This window comes from Myotis yumanensis, unplaced genomic scaffold (assembly GCF_028538775.1).
Source record: "Myotis yumanensis isolate MYYU_CA2020_CCGP unplaced genomic scaffold, mMyoYum1.0.hap1 SCAF_19, whole genome shotgun sequence".
Taxonomy (NCBI): Eukaryota; Metazoa; Chordata; class Mammalia; order Chiroptera; family Vespertilionidae; genus Myotis; species Myotis yumanensis.
In genome coordinates, this window is record NW_027223770.1 from 4,653,217 (window position 1) to 4,670,337 (window position 17,121).

Consider the following 17,121-nt stretch of genomic DNA (forward strand, 5'->3'; position numbering starts at 1 on the left):
GAAATAACCCTTTAGGTCTAAGAAATTATCCCACATCTAAGGCTCTTATTATTCATTCCTTCCTTCAAACCAGATATTAAACATGGAACAAGGACAGCCAGGTACTGCTGTAGGTGTGAGGTGTGTCATGGTGAACACAGCACAGTCTTTCCCCTCATGGAGCTGGTGTTCCAGTGGGGAAAGCAGATGATAGACACAGCAACAAAATTAGAAAATCTTTTGTGTGTTTTTTTGTTAATCTTCACTCAGGGATATTTTTCCATTGATTTTTAGAGAGAGTGGAGGGGAGGGAGAGAGACAGAGAGAGAGAAACACGGATGTGAGAGAGGCAAATTGATTGGTTGCCTCCTGCACATGCCCCGATCAGGGCTGGGGATTGAGCCTGCAATGAGGTATGTCCCCTGGACTGGAATTAAGCCCATGACCCTTCAATCCGAGGGCCGACATTCTAACCACTTAGCCAAACTGACCAGGGCTATGTTTTGAATACTTTTGAAGGCAATAAATTTTTTTCCCCTCAAAGCTTCTAATGAATGTCAGGACTTTAAAAAAAGAGAATTTATAGGAAAGAGATTAACTATAGTTCTAAAAATAGCTCTTTGTTTCTGAAAGCCTTGTTTTGCCATCTATCTTATATAACTGGAGGGAAAAACAACCCTTCAGAACTTATTTGGATAGCCCCTGCCACCAAGGAGAAAGTGCCCTGATGTGACCTCAAGCACAAGCTGATTTACTTAAAAATTTGTAGGAAAACATACTTCTCTGTTTTTTCTTAGTGGCTTTTGCCAATGAAAAATAAATCTTAATATGTGGCTTCTTATTTGTCATTATTGATTGTGGTGGGTGTGTTGGGGGGAGGTGATGATTTTGTAATACTGTATCAGAAAATAATATAGGCACTCATTAACATATTTTTCAGACAGAACAATCTCCACCTTAAATAAAGAGGCCCTAGAGCCTCTTTATTTAACTCAAACATCAAGTCCTTCCTCCCAGCCTGTATTAGGCTACGTACTCTCTTTGCAAGAGGTATTTCCTAGTCATTTAATTATATGTCTGTTCAGTAAGTATTTATTGTGCACCTACTATGTTCCTAGCAGTATGCTATATTCTCAGACTCCATCAACATAGATACAGATCCAATGACCTATGAATACTTTAAAAAAATTCTCACCTGAGGACATGCTTATTTATTTTAGAGAGAGGAGGCTGGAGAGAGGTAGAGAGAGGTGGGGAGGGAGGGAGAAATGTGAGAAACATCGATTGGTTGCTTTCCTGTACACTCCCTGACTGGGGATCAAACCTGCAACCTTCTGGTGTATGGGACTGAGTCATCCAGCCAGGGCTTACTACCTTTTTTTTTAAAATATATTTTATTGATTTTTTACAGAGAAGAAAGGAGAGGGAATAGAGAGTTAGAAACATCGATGAGAGAGAAACATCGATCAGCTGCCTCCTGCACACCCCCCACTGGGGATGTGCCCGCAACCAAGGTACATGCCCTTGACCGGAATTGAACCTGGGACCCTTCAGTCCGCAGGCCAACGCTCTATCCACTGAGCCAAACCGGTTAGGGCCTACCTTTTTTAAAGCAAAAAATATTACAGTTTATTAGGATCAAACAAGGGCCATTTTCCATAATGGACGAGGAAAAGGAGAATTAGTTCCCCAAGATAGATATGCTCACATACTTGGTGGTCTTTAGGCTTGGCCAAATTTTACACGATCCTTTTAGAATATGGCATCTAGATTTTGATTGTTTGCTGCTCACTCCATCTGGTGCTGCAATTAGATGTGTATTGAACCTTGTCATTCTCTGTCCTTTGACCTCTCATGTCTTCTCTGTCTCTGTGTGTTGCATTCATTAGGAGCATATTTCCAACTGTAGCATGCTCATGAGTCACCTGCACATCTTGTTAGAATGCAGCTTCTGATTCCCTGGGCATGGGGCAGGGCCTGGGGTTCTGCATTTCTAACTCCCCCGCGATGCTGAGGTTGCCAGCCTACAGGTTACACTTTGGAAGCGTAAGTCTATGTGTTGTCTTTAGATGTAACTGCCAGTTCACTAATTTTCTCTTCAGCTGTGTCTAATCTTTTATTTAATGCATCCAATAAATTTTTAGCTTTAAATTCAGTAATAATACTTTTCATTTTTATAAGTTTCACTTGCTTCCTTTCAAATGTGGTTGGTCCTTTTTCAGAGTATTTTGTTCTTTTATTAGAATTTTTACTCATTTACCTTGATAATAAATTACAAATTTTTTTATGGTCCATTTTAGATTGTCCTTTTATCTGCAGTTTTTGGAGGGCAGATTTTCCCATTATATCTGTTGATGCTTCTTCATGATAGTTTGGATGGTCTCTTTTTTCTTGTTATGTGTAGCTGATTGTTTTTCCTTTTTTGTTGTGAACTCATTTGCAGTAGGAATTGTGTGTGTGTGTGTGTGTGTGTGTGTGTGTGTGTCCTGGGTTGTGAGAGTGTCCCTACAAGTTATTCTCCACTTGTGCCTGTGAGTACCCTAAGGACTCAGTGATCCCGGACCAGTGTCAATGCTCATTTCTTGCCCTGTAGCTCCCACACCGCTCAGGACACTGTGAATGCAGACACTCTCCCCAGGTTTACAGAGTTAGTAGTCACCCTGTGTCTTTCCCCCTAAAGGACCCTGGTCACGGGTGAGCATCCCCATCACTTTCAGTTTCCAGTGTCCCCACTTCTCTTGACCTGAGACGTTGGCTCTTCTCCCTGCCCACATGTGATTCCCAGAGGCTCTTCTTTTCAGTTTCCTGTTGCACTCAGTTACTACCTGTCTGGAGGTTTACATCCCTGGCTTTTAATCTGTCCTGTGAATATCTCACATGTTATCAGCGGGTATATTTCATGGTGACTTCTTTTTATTGCAGCTTATCTGGCCCTTTTTTAAATCTTGACCAGATGGGCTACCTTTGAGCATGATGGAGTTTTAAAGAGGACTCTTATTTTATAGTATGCAATTTCTAAATCATAATTATTTCTACCCCTATATTAATCATACTCCTCACTCAGAAGTGGAATTCTATCTTAGTCTCCTAAAGATAGATTAGAACAATGGTCTCCAACCGGTGGTCCGTGGACCAATGGTGGTCCGCAAGGTCCGAAATGTTGGCAACCACTGGATTAGGATATAGTGGGAAGGGTATTAAATCTCTGTTAGGAATTAAATGATATAAGATGATTAGCACAAACATCCGCATGAGTGTGTCGGTGTCATGTGCAGGAAAGAAGAATATTCAACATAGATTCTGCTGTATCTCACTGGACTTCAGTAACTGCAGCATCTGTCATAAACATGTATCTCATATGAGCAACAGTAGTATAGTAGGCAGTCTTTATGGAGTGCTTACTGTGTCTTGAGAACTGTACAGGCATTTTATACAAATTATTCTCACTTAAACCTCCCAGCAGCCCTTTGAGGAACTTATCTCTGTATTGAAAGTGAGGCTCAGAGAGGTTAAGTGACTTTCCCAAGGTCACAGAGCTGTTAAGTGGTAAAGCTTGAATCCACTCAGATCCCCAAAGTATGTGCCATAACCACGATGCTTCCATGCTATTATTTCCTGCAAATCTCTCTTCATACATTTCTTGTCTTTATCTGAGTTTCCTTATTTTAGGATGGAAAACTCTTTTTGATTCTTATGAGATGTAGCTTCATTAAAATTTTTTTTTTGCTTAAAGAAAGGTATTGGGTAATTGAAGTCAGATTGGATTTGAAGCTGTGTTGATGGAAGTATGCATGGAATGTAGGCTGAAGCATTCAATGTAATTTTTTCCCCATCAGCTAATTTTTAAAGTATTAAGCGAGTAGATTTCGATACTAACAGAGAACATTTAAATTCTCTTGAGAGCTTAGAGGTGTTAAATAATTTCCTGGCAGTGCACATTTTACATTTTCAATCTCCCACCTCATCTCAATGCACCGGCAGCTCTGAGAATGCTCTTTTGCACTTCCTGGGAGCAGCCAGACCCCCTTCCTCTCCTCCGCCCTCCACATCCCTCCACTGCTCCATTTACTTCCCAGTGCTGCTGCAGATGTTGTTGTCACTGGGGAACTTTGGAAACAGCCAGAGTCTTTTGAGTCTGTAAACAGAAAACAGACTGCTGATCAGATCTGGCACACGGCTTTGTCCAGGAAACAAGGAGTTAAACAAGTCTGGACTGTGAAGGGCTATGACAACTGTCCTAGGGGGCGCTGTAGCCAGCTCCGGCAGTGACTCATGCTGCCCTGTCACTCAGATCAGCATTGGCCCCTGCCACGCAGGCGGCCAGGTGGGGTTACAGCCAGAGCACGCACAGAGTGGGGAGCATGAAGCCTGCACTGCGGGGGATGTGATGCCCAGCTCGCCAACTCGCTGGGCCAGGCTGCCTCAGACGCTTCAGCCTGCAGCCATGGTAACGCTTCTGGCCGGCTGCACCCCTGGGAGCCCACCACCATGGGCAGCCTCCTGGTGACGGATGGATGAGTTTCCACCTCCCTGACTTCGAGAGAGTTGAGTAGGTCTGCAGCGAGTGGAGAAAGATGTAAGATGCCCCTGGCCTGGAGTCATGCCTTAACGAGGTAGGACGCTGATGTCCTTCGGTGCATCCGGTGCATCCGCCAGCGCAGGGGTGCTGTAAATCATGGGGAAGAACTTTATTTGGCTCATGTTTCATTATGCTGATTGAACTGCGGTGGGTTTGGGGACGGGGGGAGGCATGCTTGAGCCGGGGAGAAGGGAAAATTAACTAAAAAAAAAGTGGTTAATAAGAGCTCCGTGTGTACTCATCTGGGTATGAATGAGGAAGACTGCAGTGCTATCCTAACAGGAGTTACATACCTCCCAAATCCTCTTTCCTGTTCCTCCCTCTCATTCCGGCTGATCCACGAAATTCCATCTTATTCAACCTTATTTCAGTGAATAGCACTAAATATTAATAATGCAGACCTGTCTGGAAGAGGAAATGCATAGGTTTAGGTCATCGGGCATGCTGGCACCCCCCGCCGATGCTCTGTGTAAGCTCTCTGGAGATATCGGCCATGAGCAGCTTGCTCACATGAGTTCCCCAAGTGCTTTCTTTCCACCAAGTGACCTGTTTGAGTTTATCCCAGCAGAGAAGGCAGACTGTCTGCGGGTGGGTGGCCATGTTGGCAGAGAAGGGGTTAATCTCTTGTTGCTGTAAGAGCCAGCCCAGGCAGGGGCTGCCTGTGCGAGCTAGATTGAAAGCAGGCGCTGCAGTGCCATCGCAAACGCTGAGGGAGTCAGGATTTTCTCCGCAACAGTGTGCAATCTGGCTGAATTTCTCTCTCTCCCCACCTTCTTCTTGTTTTTCTTTAACCAGCTCCTCCCCCCTTCGTTCCCACCCTCAAGTCTGATGATGACACCTCCAATTTTGATGAACCAGAGAAGAATTCGTGGGTTTCATCCTCTCCGTGCCAGCTGAACCCCTCAGGCTTCTCAGGCGAAGAACTGCCGTTTGTGGGGTTTTCATATAGCAAGGCACTGGGGATTCTTGGTAGATCTGAGTAAGTGAGAATTTGACTTTCTAAGGGACCTGCATTGATGCAAGACCCACAGAGACCCAAGGTGGTGGTGGTCGGGTGGTGGGAGTGTGGTGGGGGGAAGCTGTTAACCAGCCTGCATTGGGAAAGCAATTTACCTGTTTGGGCTTGGGAGGGGTTGACTGTTAATATTTTCATTTTGCTCTGTTTAAGGTACCTCTTCCTGTCTGCAGCATCATAATTGTCAATTGGGTACTTTGGGTTAGTTTTCTAGTCTTTGGTCTTCTTTAGAGGGAGGAGATAATGGGAAACATCTAGCAGTGCAGATCCGTGGTGGAAGGAGAAATGTGCAGGGCTAAGATGAGCTGTCCATCTATGTATCTGTCCACCTAGGTCTCCATCTCTCAGGCGGGTAGATGGAGGTCGCTATCTTGGCTGTACTGAAAAAAACCTAAAAACTGTGCCTCAGGGTTTCCTGATGGGTTTAGCTATCAGAGCTTCAAGTGGCTGTGCCGGAGCTCTCACAGAGCTGTGCTCGGCTCCGCTCGAAGTCTGCTGAAGATCAGGGCGCTGGCAGAGCGCTGGCAGCCAGAGAAAGCCCGCTACCATGAGCCACCAGGAGGGAGGGAGTGTGATGCAGCGAGTCACTGATTCCCAGAACCTGGGCTTCACAGGGGAAAAACCAAACCGACCAGGAGACTAGAAAATGGAAGTGTACATATTACTGTCCACCTCTTGACATGAGAGGTCTTTCTTCGTTTTTTAAAAAGCTAATGAGAAACGCAGTAGCGTGGCAGTTGGGACGGGAGTGTCCTGGGTTCCGCCCCCTGGAATTTGTCTAAAATGCAGTAGCCTCTGTGGATGCAGGAGCTCAGTGTCTCGCTTTGCTCTCATGATCCGATGACAGTCTGTGTTCAGAGGCGGAGTTCCCAGGCAGTTCCTGGACCGGCCCTGGCTCCTCACTTGGAGGCTCTCAGGGTAATGTTGGGTAGGTAGTTACTGCCCACTTAGGAGACGAGCAGAATTTGATTTTCTCCCTGGCAACATTCATTCCGATTTGTTGTGCTTGTAGCTTAGACATCAATTTGAAGGGATATCATGTTGGTTCTTGGATGGTGTCTCCCCTTGGGTGCTATTTTGACAGTAATGTTCCTGAAAAGATTTCAGACTGTTGTGGGGAATTGGGTATTTGATATGAGATAGGGTTGAGGGCTGCAATTGAATTTGAGACAGATTTTTATTTAGAAAGGCACTGAAGTGGTCCTTCTTCCTTCCTGCCTGGGTGCTAGGCTTAAAATTGGGTTGGATTTCGATAAGTGTTGGCTGTGCCTTTCTGGCTAAATTTTCTCAGCAACCCCAAAGGGATCTGACGATGGGAGGAGAGGCAGAAAGCGAACTAGCTGTTGAATGTGCCCTCAGATGGATTTGAAATGGCCCAGCAGGGCTGCGAGCTTTTGCACTGGCTTCACAGCCAGGGCAGACGTGGAGGCCCGATACTGAAGGATGCATGGTTCCTGGGCAGCTTAACCTTGACACATGCAGCACACTGAAGGTCACAAATCGGACTGGAAGGAGGCGTGTGGAGAGTTCTAGTGCTGGTCAGTAGTGGGCTGGCCAGGTCAGAATGAAGCTTGCTTAGGATGCTAATCAGTGATCTGAAAAACCAGAGAGGACTCGAGGGAATTAGATTTTAGGGGCAAAGGCAGAATGATATGGGGGATCTTAGGCACACAGCAATTAATCTGAAGAAGGGTGTGATTAATTGCTTATTTTTCAGGAAGACCGTAATTGAATCTTCCCGTTTTTCACCGAAAGCTCAGTTAAGGGAGCTCTCTGTCAGGGCATCTCAGGGCTAAGGCCCAGGCCCTCGACGAATATTTGTTGATTTAATTTTCCCGTGATCCTTTTCCCCAGATTGTGTTTATATTGCTGACTGTATCTGAAGATATGCTATCTTACCTTTGGTCGTTCAAACTATATCTCTAGAGCATAGAATGAGCTTCTGTTCCTGCCCCAAGAGAATGCTTAATAAGATTCTCTTAAAATAAAAAAAGTCCATGCAAACAAAAGGCTGTATTTCTTATTTGGAAGATGGAATCATAGTACCTGTCTTTGGGGAAACTTCATTGCCTTTTCCATACCAATTCATGGTTGGAATCAGAAAGAATTTTCTTTCATCTTATGTCTTTTAATGTGATTTTGCCTTCAGACTATACTGCCATGGGCAGCCCTACAGGTAAAACCTATAACATCATTTTAGGAATTCACTCCACCTGTTGGATGTAGGTGACCCTGGACATATTGGATTGTTATTATTGAGAAATTCAATAAAAGAGATTCAATGATGGAGTTACTTAGAATCCCCTGCAGGTTTGTTGATATATATTTACAAAATTCACTTGGAGGTGGGGGGAGGCATTTTCCTCCAGGGTCTCCATCGCCTCCAGGGTCTGGTGTTTCTTCCTGAGTTTCTTCTCCTCCCCTCCCTGTTTCCAGCATCACAGGTTTTTATTTACACACATTGATTACCTGTGCTGTTACTCACTCTTCACACCACTGAGGAAAGTGCAGATGTTGCTCTACTGCGCTGGGTAAATTGACCCCAGGTCTGCTGCCAGTGAGTTGAATGAAATGTTCAGAAGTGGGGCTGAATGAATGAGGAATTTTCACGGAGACTCTGGCAGTGCGATGACTTTGTCGAGACTGTTTTTTAGGATCCCTTTTCGGGCCCCCAGACTATTTCTAAGCCAGCGACTGAGCGCATCATTCTTTTAAGGTTTAATACAGCTCTCGATTTCAGCATTCTCTGTCAGAGTCTTCGTGGGAGTTCCTTGCAGCTTGAGTTGGAGGGAGTAGGAGAGAGTCTATAGAACTAGTTTTGGTTGTCTTTGGTGGGATTATGGCAAAGTTGGTTAGTGCTGGAGAGTGGGTAAGTATCCCCTTTTTCTTTTTAATCAACAATAACCCAAACCAAGTCCTCAAGCTCTGCATGCCTGGTGGTTCCTGTGAGCTTCTATTTGCTTGGATTTCACAATAGTAGGGTATTAACAGAAATCAGTGTGTTAAAGGTTTCAAAATAAAGCGGATCCAGCCCTCCCCTCCCCCGTCAGTGCGGGTCCATTTCCTTAGGGCCTTCTCCTTCCTCCGAGGTTGGAGGCACTGCCTTGTTGAAGCTCTTGCTGGATCTGTGCATTTCTGCAAACCTTCAGCATCAACTCTAGAAGGAAAAAGCCAGTTGGTTCTGTAGTTTGTATAGTTTCTACAGGCCAGTTGTGTGCTGTTAGAGAAGCTGGGAATTGTAGAGGAGCGCTGGGATCTCAGTGGGACTGGACTCTGGGATGCCAGTGTCTGAGGAGGCTGTTTAGGAAGAGGCTTACTCTTTCTTTTGGCTCAGGGCTTTCCCCTTTCCTTTTGGGTGGGTCTGAAATTTCGTTTTGGAGCCAGCCATCCAAACACGGGGGGAATGAAGAAGGGCTGCCATATTGCTTCCCCAGGTTCTTAGAGAACCAGTTTTCGGTGCCTCTTCCTTGCTCCACGGGGGCCTCTTTGCACGTCAGTTTCCTCCACTGCAAAGTGGGGTAATGATACCACCTCCCCTTGGGGTTGTTGGGAGGATTCTGTGAAGCATTTAAAACACTTGATCTAGTACCTGGCATGTGGAAGAGTCTCAATAAACGTTCACTTCTATTACTTTTGTTACTACTGATACTCTATTCTGTAAATGCAGTGTCCTGTTCATGCCAAGTGGTGATGGGAAGAACTCAGCAATAATTAAAAGTCCAAAGTCATACCAGGCCAGAAACCCAGCTTCCCAGGCCCTGGTAACTTTCTGCTAGAGAAGCTTGAACGTCCTGACCAACCACAAATGAGTAGGCAGTTGCCAGTACCTGTAGGTAGAGGGTGGTGGTTGGGGTGGAGTGGATGGGGGATAGAATTAGAAGGCCCAGGCCCAGAACGGGTTCCTTTCCATCAGGTTGTACAAGTGAAAGTATATGTGTGTGAAACAATTCAGGGAGCACCAGGCAAACACCTTTGCTGCAGATATCTTGGTACAAATTGGAGTGGCAGGAGAGCCAGGCAGCCCAGGACCGGACACTTAGTGGGTAATGCCAGTCACAGTTCTTGCCAAATTACAGTGATGATCATCGTTGGAATGTCTGTCCATTTTCCCTCGTCAGCTGTGATCACAGGGCAGGGCTGGGTCTCATTCATCCGCTCTTACTGGAGCGCTGGGCATGGCAAACCGGCACGAAATGTGTGCTGGAACTGAATTTATAAGCGTACGGGTGGAAGGTGAAATATTTGGCTTGGCTTTTTAAGAGACAATGATTTGGATGAGTGGAGAGGGATGTAGACAGGATTTCAGGTAGGCAGAGTGATAACAACAGCTCATCCTTACAGGGTGCCAGCTCTTACCAGGCTCTGTTCTAAGCACTTTATACAGATCAACTCATTTAAACTGCACAGCAGCTCGCAAGGAAGGTGCCATCATCATCCCCAGTTTACATGTGAGGAACCTGGGCACAGAGCGAGTCAGTAACTTGCCCAAGGCCACACAGTTCCGAGTTGCTCAGCCGGGACTTGAACCCAGGCAGATTCACATGCTTCTCGACGTGGAGAATGACAAGGAATGGGTTTGGGGCAGGGTTGGATGAGAATTAACAAGCGACCTAAATGCCAAATGACTTTATTTTCAATCTCTGTGAGTTTATTGAGTAGGTGGACTGTGTAGCTCCGGGATTTTTCTGATTGATTTCTTCCTCTTCTCATTTAGACACTCTTACCGTGTGTGTGTGTGTGTGTGTGTGTGTGTGTGTCCATCAACACATGCGTATGTACTCTCTCCCTGAGAGTTCTTATTTGCTAGGGTCTAAGGTTGGCAAGGACAGGGAGCTGCATTGACCTTGCTCTCCACCCTATCTGCAGGCTGATCATATACAAGTTGCTCAATAAGCATTTGGTGAATCGATCCAAATGATTTTTATGGCTGCAGCTCTCCATTTGTTGATGACTCTATGATCCGTGTCTATTCAAACCTACATTTTATACTTCCACCCTGCCACCTGTCATCTATCCTGGGATTGCTTATTCTAGTGAAGGATAGCCTGAACTCTCCAATCAGTCCTACTTCCTTTTTACTGAAATACTTGGGAATATTCCCTTAAAAATGGTTTTCCTTTCCATGTCCAGCCCAGATCCCTATTGCAAAGAACCTCATCTGTGTTTTGATTTTTTCTTTAGTCAGCAACAATGACAGAATCTGTTGTGGTACATGAAGGTATGCATCCCCTGTACTTCCCAAATAGGTTAAAAAAACGTAACTGGCTCCTGCCCATGGTTTCTGTGTGTCCTGCATGGTTTCCATTCTGCCGTTATCTGGACCAGATGTCTAACGTTCCCCTCGGTTGTGTTGGGTTCTCTATTCTTGATCATTCAGTTCTTCCTTCTCTTAGTCGAGCACATCTTGTTCTGCTTGCCTTATTCTGTTCTCTATTTAAACCGTGCGTGCTTGCCTTGCAGGCCTGGCAGGGCCGTTCTGCCGCCTTCTCACTTGTCTTAAAGATACCTTCAGGAAAGCGGATCCAAACCATCCCAGCCCAGTCCCAAAGATTAGGCTCTAGAAGATCTGTCAAGTGTTTTTTTGCTGGCCTACACATGCTAATTTGCACGGTTGCCTCGGATCCCCTAAGAAGACAGTAATTGACTAAATGGAGCTGTATGTTCCCAAGCTGTGCGCCAGTTTGGCAACTCTTCCTTTACCTAAATGAATTTCTCTCTGTTCTCTCTGTTTCTCATATCTCTTGTCTCCTGACCTCACTCTCCTTCTTTTCTCTGACAGGCTTCTAGAAAGAATAGCCTACAACCTCTTCTCAACCTCTGCACCTCTATGGAAATGACTGTCTCAGAAGCGACGATTCCACCTCACCACTAGATACCATTAACTGCCACATTTGTCTTGAAATTTTCTACTTTCTTCTGCAAACTTGGCTTTCCTTCTAACCCTCTGCCGTTCTCACTCTTGTGGCTGGTCTTCTGTTCCAGGCCCTTAAAACGTGCACACCGTTCTCTGAAGTTCCCTCCTCAGTGCTCTTTTTAGCCTGTTCTTGGTGATCTCATTTAGTTCCTTGATGTTAACTCTCCTTGCCCGTTCCCTTCCTCCCAGCCAGGATATTCTACCAGTTCCTCACCATCTCTGTCCTCTGTTCCCTCCCAACACGGACACACTCAGTAAGCCACTAGGTGCTAGTTGTGGCTTCTTCATTTCATTTAAGAAACTACCACTTTCCCTGCCCTTCTAAGATAAGAAAACGGAGTCATCTGAAACTCTTTCCACCTCCCCTGCATCCCATCAGTTGCCAAGACCTCTATGTTGTGCCTCGAGGATGACACTTGTATCTATGCCCATCTTTCTGTCCTCCCCCCTCCCCCATTGACACTTGGACTAATGCAGTAGCTTAACTGATTCCTCTGCTTCCAGTTTTCCTGGCTCTAACCCATTCTCCACAGAAGATGGAATTCTTCCAAATCACAGGTTGGATGATGTCATTCTCCTGCTCAGACCTTCAGTAGTATGACAGTGCGCACAGAGTTAACGGCCACTCCTGGACTTGGTATTCAAGCCTGGTCTATGCCAAGACCCAGTCTGCCTTTCAGTTCTCATTCCTTCTTGTCCCCTGTGTCTGGCCAAGCTGCTCATGCTCTTCGAGGACAGTGACTGTGTTTTCTACCTTGTGCCTTGCCCCTGGCAGGTCTTCAGTGAACATTTGTCAAATTGAATTAGACTAAAGTGGCCAGGGATTATACCATTCTCTTCTGCACAGTTTATTCAACCGCTAATGGAAACTGTCATCTATTGAGTACTTCCTGTGTGCCCAGAACTATGCTGAGTGCCTTACATGCATTATCTCATTAAGTCCTCACCGTAAATCTATGAGGCAGCTGGTATTAGCTCCATTTTACAGATGAGGAGACTAAGGCTCAGCAATGTTAAATTATTTTTCTGAAGTTTTGTAGGTAGTAACAGATCTAAGACTTAGACCCTGCTTCTAATGGTTATGACTGTACTAGATTATGCAGAACCTACAGAGTTGCCTAAAAATAACAAAGGCGAAAGAGCTGACTTCACTGAGAATTCACTCTGTACCAGATGCTATTGCAAATGACAGGCATCCTCATTTCATCCCAATAACAACCCATTGTTTTACAGATAAGAAAAGTGGTGATCAATAAGCATGAAACTTCTTACGTTTCATGCACTTTGATGTGGCAGAGGATGGCCAACTTTTTCAGCGTGTAACTTTAGAGCTGATATAAGCACTCTTTATTTTTTTGAATGAGCTATATAGCACAGGCTTTGGAGTCAGAGAGATAAGAGCTCATATCTAAGCTCCACCCTTGCTAGCTGTGTGAACGAGGCATTTAACTTCTCTCAGCCACAGCTCCCTTAAGTGGCTCCCTTAAGTGTAAGTGGGGTTATAATAGCGCCTGTCTGTTAGGTTTGTTGTGGGGAGCATACAGTTGCTAGCACCTGGAGCAGGTGAGTGTTCATTTCATGTTTGTTATTGAGGGGTGAGGATGGGCTTAAGGGTGCTTTCGGCTTTCTGGTCTTTCCTGCTTCCACTTTATAAAGACATCTTGCTGGTTTCTGCCCATTGAGAGAAGCAGACTCCATGTGGGGTGCCTGACAGATGTCGTAATACCTCCATTCAGTTTTTTATTCTGAATGGAGTCTGTGGTGTGTCAGTAAAACATGCTCGAGGCTTCTGGTAGGATCAGTTTCAAGTGGGGTCTGAAAGTCGGCACCGGGGAAGGAGGACAGGCCAGTCTGATGTCACGCACTTCCTCCACTTTACGGTGCTTGAGTGTGGCAAGTGTGCATGTAATTGTGGCATTGCTGTCCCAGAACTAATATTGGGCACCTCTTGGGCAAGGGCCAGCAACAGTACTCATGCCAGCCTGCAAGGAAGGCACTGTTTGTGTTGTTTTCCTTTGTCCCACCATGACCTTTGAACTGAGGTGGCCTGGGGCACAGAAGCTCTTGGCACATCATTCATTCATTCATTCATTCACTCAACAAATATATTGTTCTAGGCCTTGTGGCCTAACTATGAAAAAGGCAGAAAAGGTTCTTGTCCTTAAGAAACTAGCGTTCTGTTGGGGGAGGCAGAGGATAAACAAGCTCTTAAATTGGAACATTTCAGATGGTGATTGGGGCTCTGAAGAAATCAGAACCTCGATGGGAATGATGGGGAGTGACGGGTGGCCTCAGCTTCAGGGTGCATGGGGAGCATGGTCTGGATTTCGGTAGGCAGGGCCTTCAGGTTTGGATTGTGCTCTACAGATGGCCCTGGCTTATGATTTTTCCACTTTAAAATGGGGCAGAAGCAGAAATTGTACCTTGAGTTTTTGTCTTTCCTGGTACAGTACTCTTTCATGATGCTGGGTAGCAGCAGTGAACTGTAGCTCCCTGTCAGCCATACAGTCACGGGATAAACAACCAATACCCATTGTTTCTTTTGGATACTGTGTTCTGAGCATGTTAAGTAGGCTAGGCTAAGCTATAATGTTCAGTAGGTTAGGTGTCGTAAATGCATTTTTGACTTATGATATTTTCAACTTAGTGATGGGTTTATTGGGATGTAACCCCGTCACAAGTCAAGGAGCACCTGTAATTGCAATGAGCGGGAAGCCTTTGCAGGATTTTGAGGAAGGATGTGGAATAGCCAGTTCTTATTTCACAAAGGGTCCCTGTGATGTTGTGTGGTGGATAGTAGGGCAACAAGAGTTAGAATCAGGGAAGTAACTTGGGTTACTGCAGCCATCCAGACGAGAGGTGCAGGTATGTCAATGAAATTAGCCTGCAAAGCTAGGCACTGGCTTAGAGGTGTGGACTGTATTGGAGATGCTATGTTTTTATTAATAACATGATTTTTAATAACTGATTCTTGAATTATATGCTAATCATTCCAAAGCAAATGCTCTAATTCAACTGGAGACCACTGCTGATGGTGTGTGTGTGTCTGTGTTTGGGTAGGTGTGCTCCAAAGCCAGCTAGACTCTGAAACTCCTTAGAACAGCAGTATTTTTGATATTTCCAAGTGTTCATGATGGACACCACTGTGTAGGTTAAAAGGGGTTTATAAAGTTAGTTCATAAATTTCAGAATGCCCAATCTTAAAAGCCCAGTATATTTTGGGAGCAGAATGCTGATGAGTTTTTTATTCTTTGCACCGTGATACATCTTGCAATGACATGTATTTTTAGTGCCATTGGCCACAATTAAGAAGGGCCCTCAGCTGAGCTAATTTTGAGTCCCTTATTTTAGCCTCCAGTACCCATTCTTGGTTAGCTCACGCATATCTGTGATTTGTGACATGTGTGATCTGTGAATTGGTGGCATCTTCTGCACTCATGGGGTCTTCTTCCTAAGGAAATAAATGGAGGCATGATGCTTAAGCATGATCTCAATCATTACAGTAGTGATTAGGTAGTACTTAACACATGTACTTGCTTTTAGAATAGAAGTACAGATTGTATATTCTTTTGATATGAAGTATTCTGTTAATAGCTTTATTAAGGGTGCTTTTGGAGTTATGTGGATTATTTATAGACATTGGGGAAACTGCATTTTATCATTTTTACTTAAATATTGAAGTTCCATGTAAAGCAATTTTTAGGTCACATCTAACACATTTAAAAAAATAAAAACATTCTTCCTGCTGCAGCAGTAACAACGAAGCCCAGCCTTCCCTCTGTGTCATATGCCATTACCTCTATTAATACTCCCTGGGCCTCTATAATTATAAAGCAGATGTGTATCAGGAAGAGATGTCAATTTCAGAGTAAATTTTTCTAGAAAATAGAAGCTGGGAGAAAAGGAAAACCCAAACTCGTCTTCGTGCTCGCAGAGACAGCACTGCTGTGTGTGGGTGGGTGGCTGCATGCAGCGCTGCTCAGAAGTGCCTTTTCTCTCCATGGGGATAACTGGCTGTGGATCAGAGATGTGGCCAGGAGGAGTAGGCAAGCAATGTGTGGGCAGGCTGCATGTTCTTTTATTAGCATCCTTATTGTACTGCATCTCATCGAGCCTGGAGCATGAGCCAGCCTGGGCCTCTCAAGTCTGTGCTGTTTCCTATTTAATTACCACCCTTGAGCCACCAAGTAATGGAGGAAGAGTGTGGGCTGAGCTGTTTCTGGGGGTGGCTGTGGACTAACCTGGCTATGGATATTCTTCAGTACCCAGGCTGTCCTGGGCTCAGGCTTAGAGTTGCCCTCCCAGCACTGCACATAGCCAGTCACAGATAGAAGTTACCTTCCCTCAACTACCTGGTTTTCCTTTCCTCCGTGACCTCCCTCCTATGAGCCTCTTCGGTACCTTTCTTGGGTTTGTGCAAGGCCTTGCAACCCCAAAGTGGCAGAGTTGGGATTTGAACCAAAAACCATTAGGTTGCAGAGCCCAACTTTGAATTCCCAGCTCGACTGTCCTGCACCCACACCCTAATCATCATCATATAGGAAAATGTAGAGGTCATAGGGTATGCTATTCCTGAGCATCAGTGTCATGGGATAAAAATACCCACTGCATAGGATCGTGGGCAAGATTCAACGAGGTAACCCATAGAGTACCAAGCAGTGCTTGGCACATAGTAAGTGCTCAATAAATGTGCATTATTATCAATGATAAAGATAGTGGCATTAATTCTATCCTACATTGCTAGTTCCTTGAAGACAGGAATTATAGCTTCCTTAACTTTATAACTTCCACAGCAGGGTTTCTCAATCAGCACAATTGACATTTTGGGCTGGTTAATGCTTTTGGGAGGTTCTTCTGTGGATGGCAGGATGTTGAGCAGCATATCTGGCCTCAACCCATTAGATGTCAATAGCTCTCCAGTCCTCGTTATGAAAGTAAAAAAACTTACAGATTTCACTCAATGTTCTCTGGGTGACAAGATTGTCCCTGATCGAGAACCACTGGTTTACAGGTACCTTTCATGAGATATCATCCCTGTCTATGTCTGTCTGTGTATTTATCTATCTATCTACCTATTTAATCTCACATACACATCCACTTATAGGTGGTAGTTCTAAAATATTTATTGAAGTTTGAGAATTTTTTAAAAATGTTTGTTTGTTTATGTATTTATTTTTTAAATTTAATTTTATTTTTTAAAGTATTACAGATAGTAGTACATATGTCTCCCTTTCTTTTTTTTTCCCCATTGACCTTTCCCCAGCCTCCCCTACTCCCCGGCACATGCCCTCCCTCTTCTCCCCCCCCCCCAGTGTCTTGTGTCCATTGTGCATGCATACAAGTCCTTCGGTTGATCTCTTTACCCTCCTCCCCGCGCCCCCCAACACTCCCTAGCCTTCCCACTGTAATTTGACAGTCTGTTCGATGCTTCTCTACCACTGTATCTATCTTTTTGTTCATCAGGTTATAATGTTCTTTATTACCCATAAATGAGTGAGATCATGTGGTGTTTTTCTTTCACTTCCTGGCTTATTTCACTTAGCATAATGCTCTCCAGTTTCATCCATGCTGCTGCAAATGGTAAGAATTCCTTCTTTTTTATAGCAGTGTAGTATTCCATCGTGTAGATGGACC

The 17,121-nt window shown here is 44.8% G+C and overlaps 1 protein-coding gene across 3 annotated transcripts in view; it reads left to right on the top strand.

Moving 5' to 3' along the window:
• Positions 1-17,121, top strand: part of CIT (citron rho-interacting serine/threonine kinase) — a 161,518-nt gene that overhangs the window by 55,811 nt on the left and 88,586 nt on the right. For all 3 annotated transcript variants that reach the window (XM_070400230.1, XM_070400231.1, XM_070400232.1), the window contains exon 10: positions 5,354-5,537. In XM_070400230.1, coding sequence (XP_070256331.1) covers positions 5,354-5,537 — 184 coding nt within the window. The remainder of the gene's footprint in view (positions 1-5,353; positions 5,538-17,121) is intronic.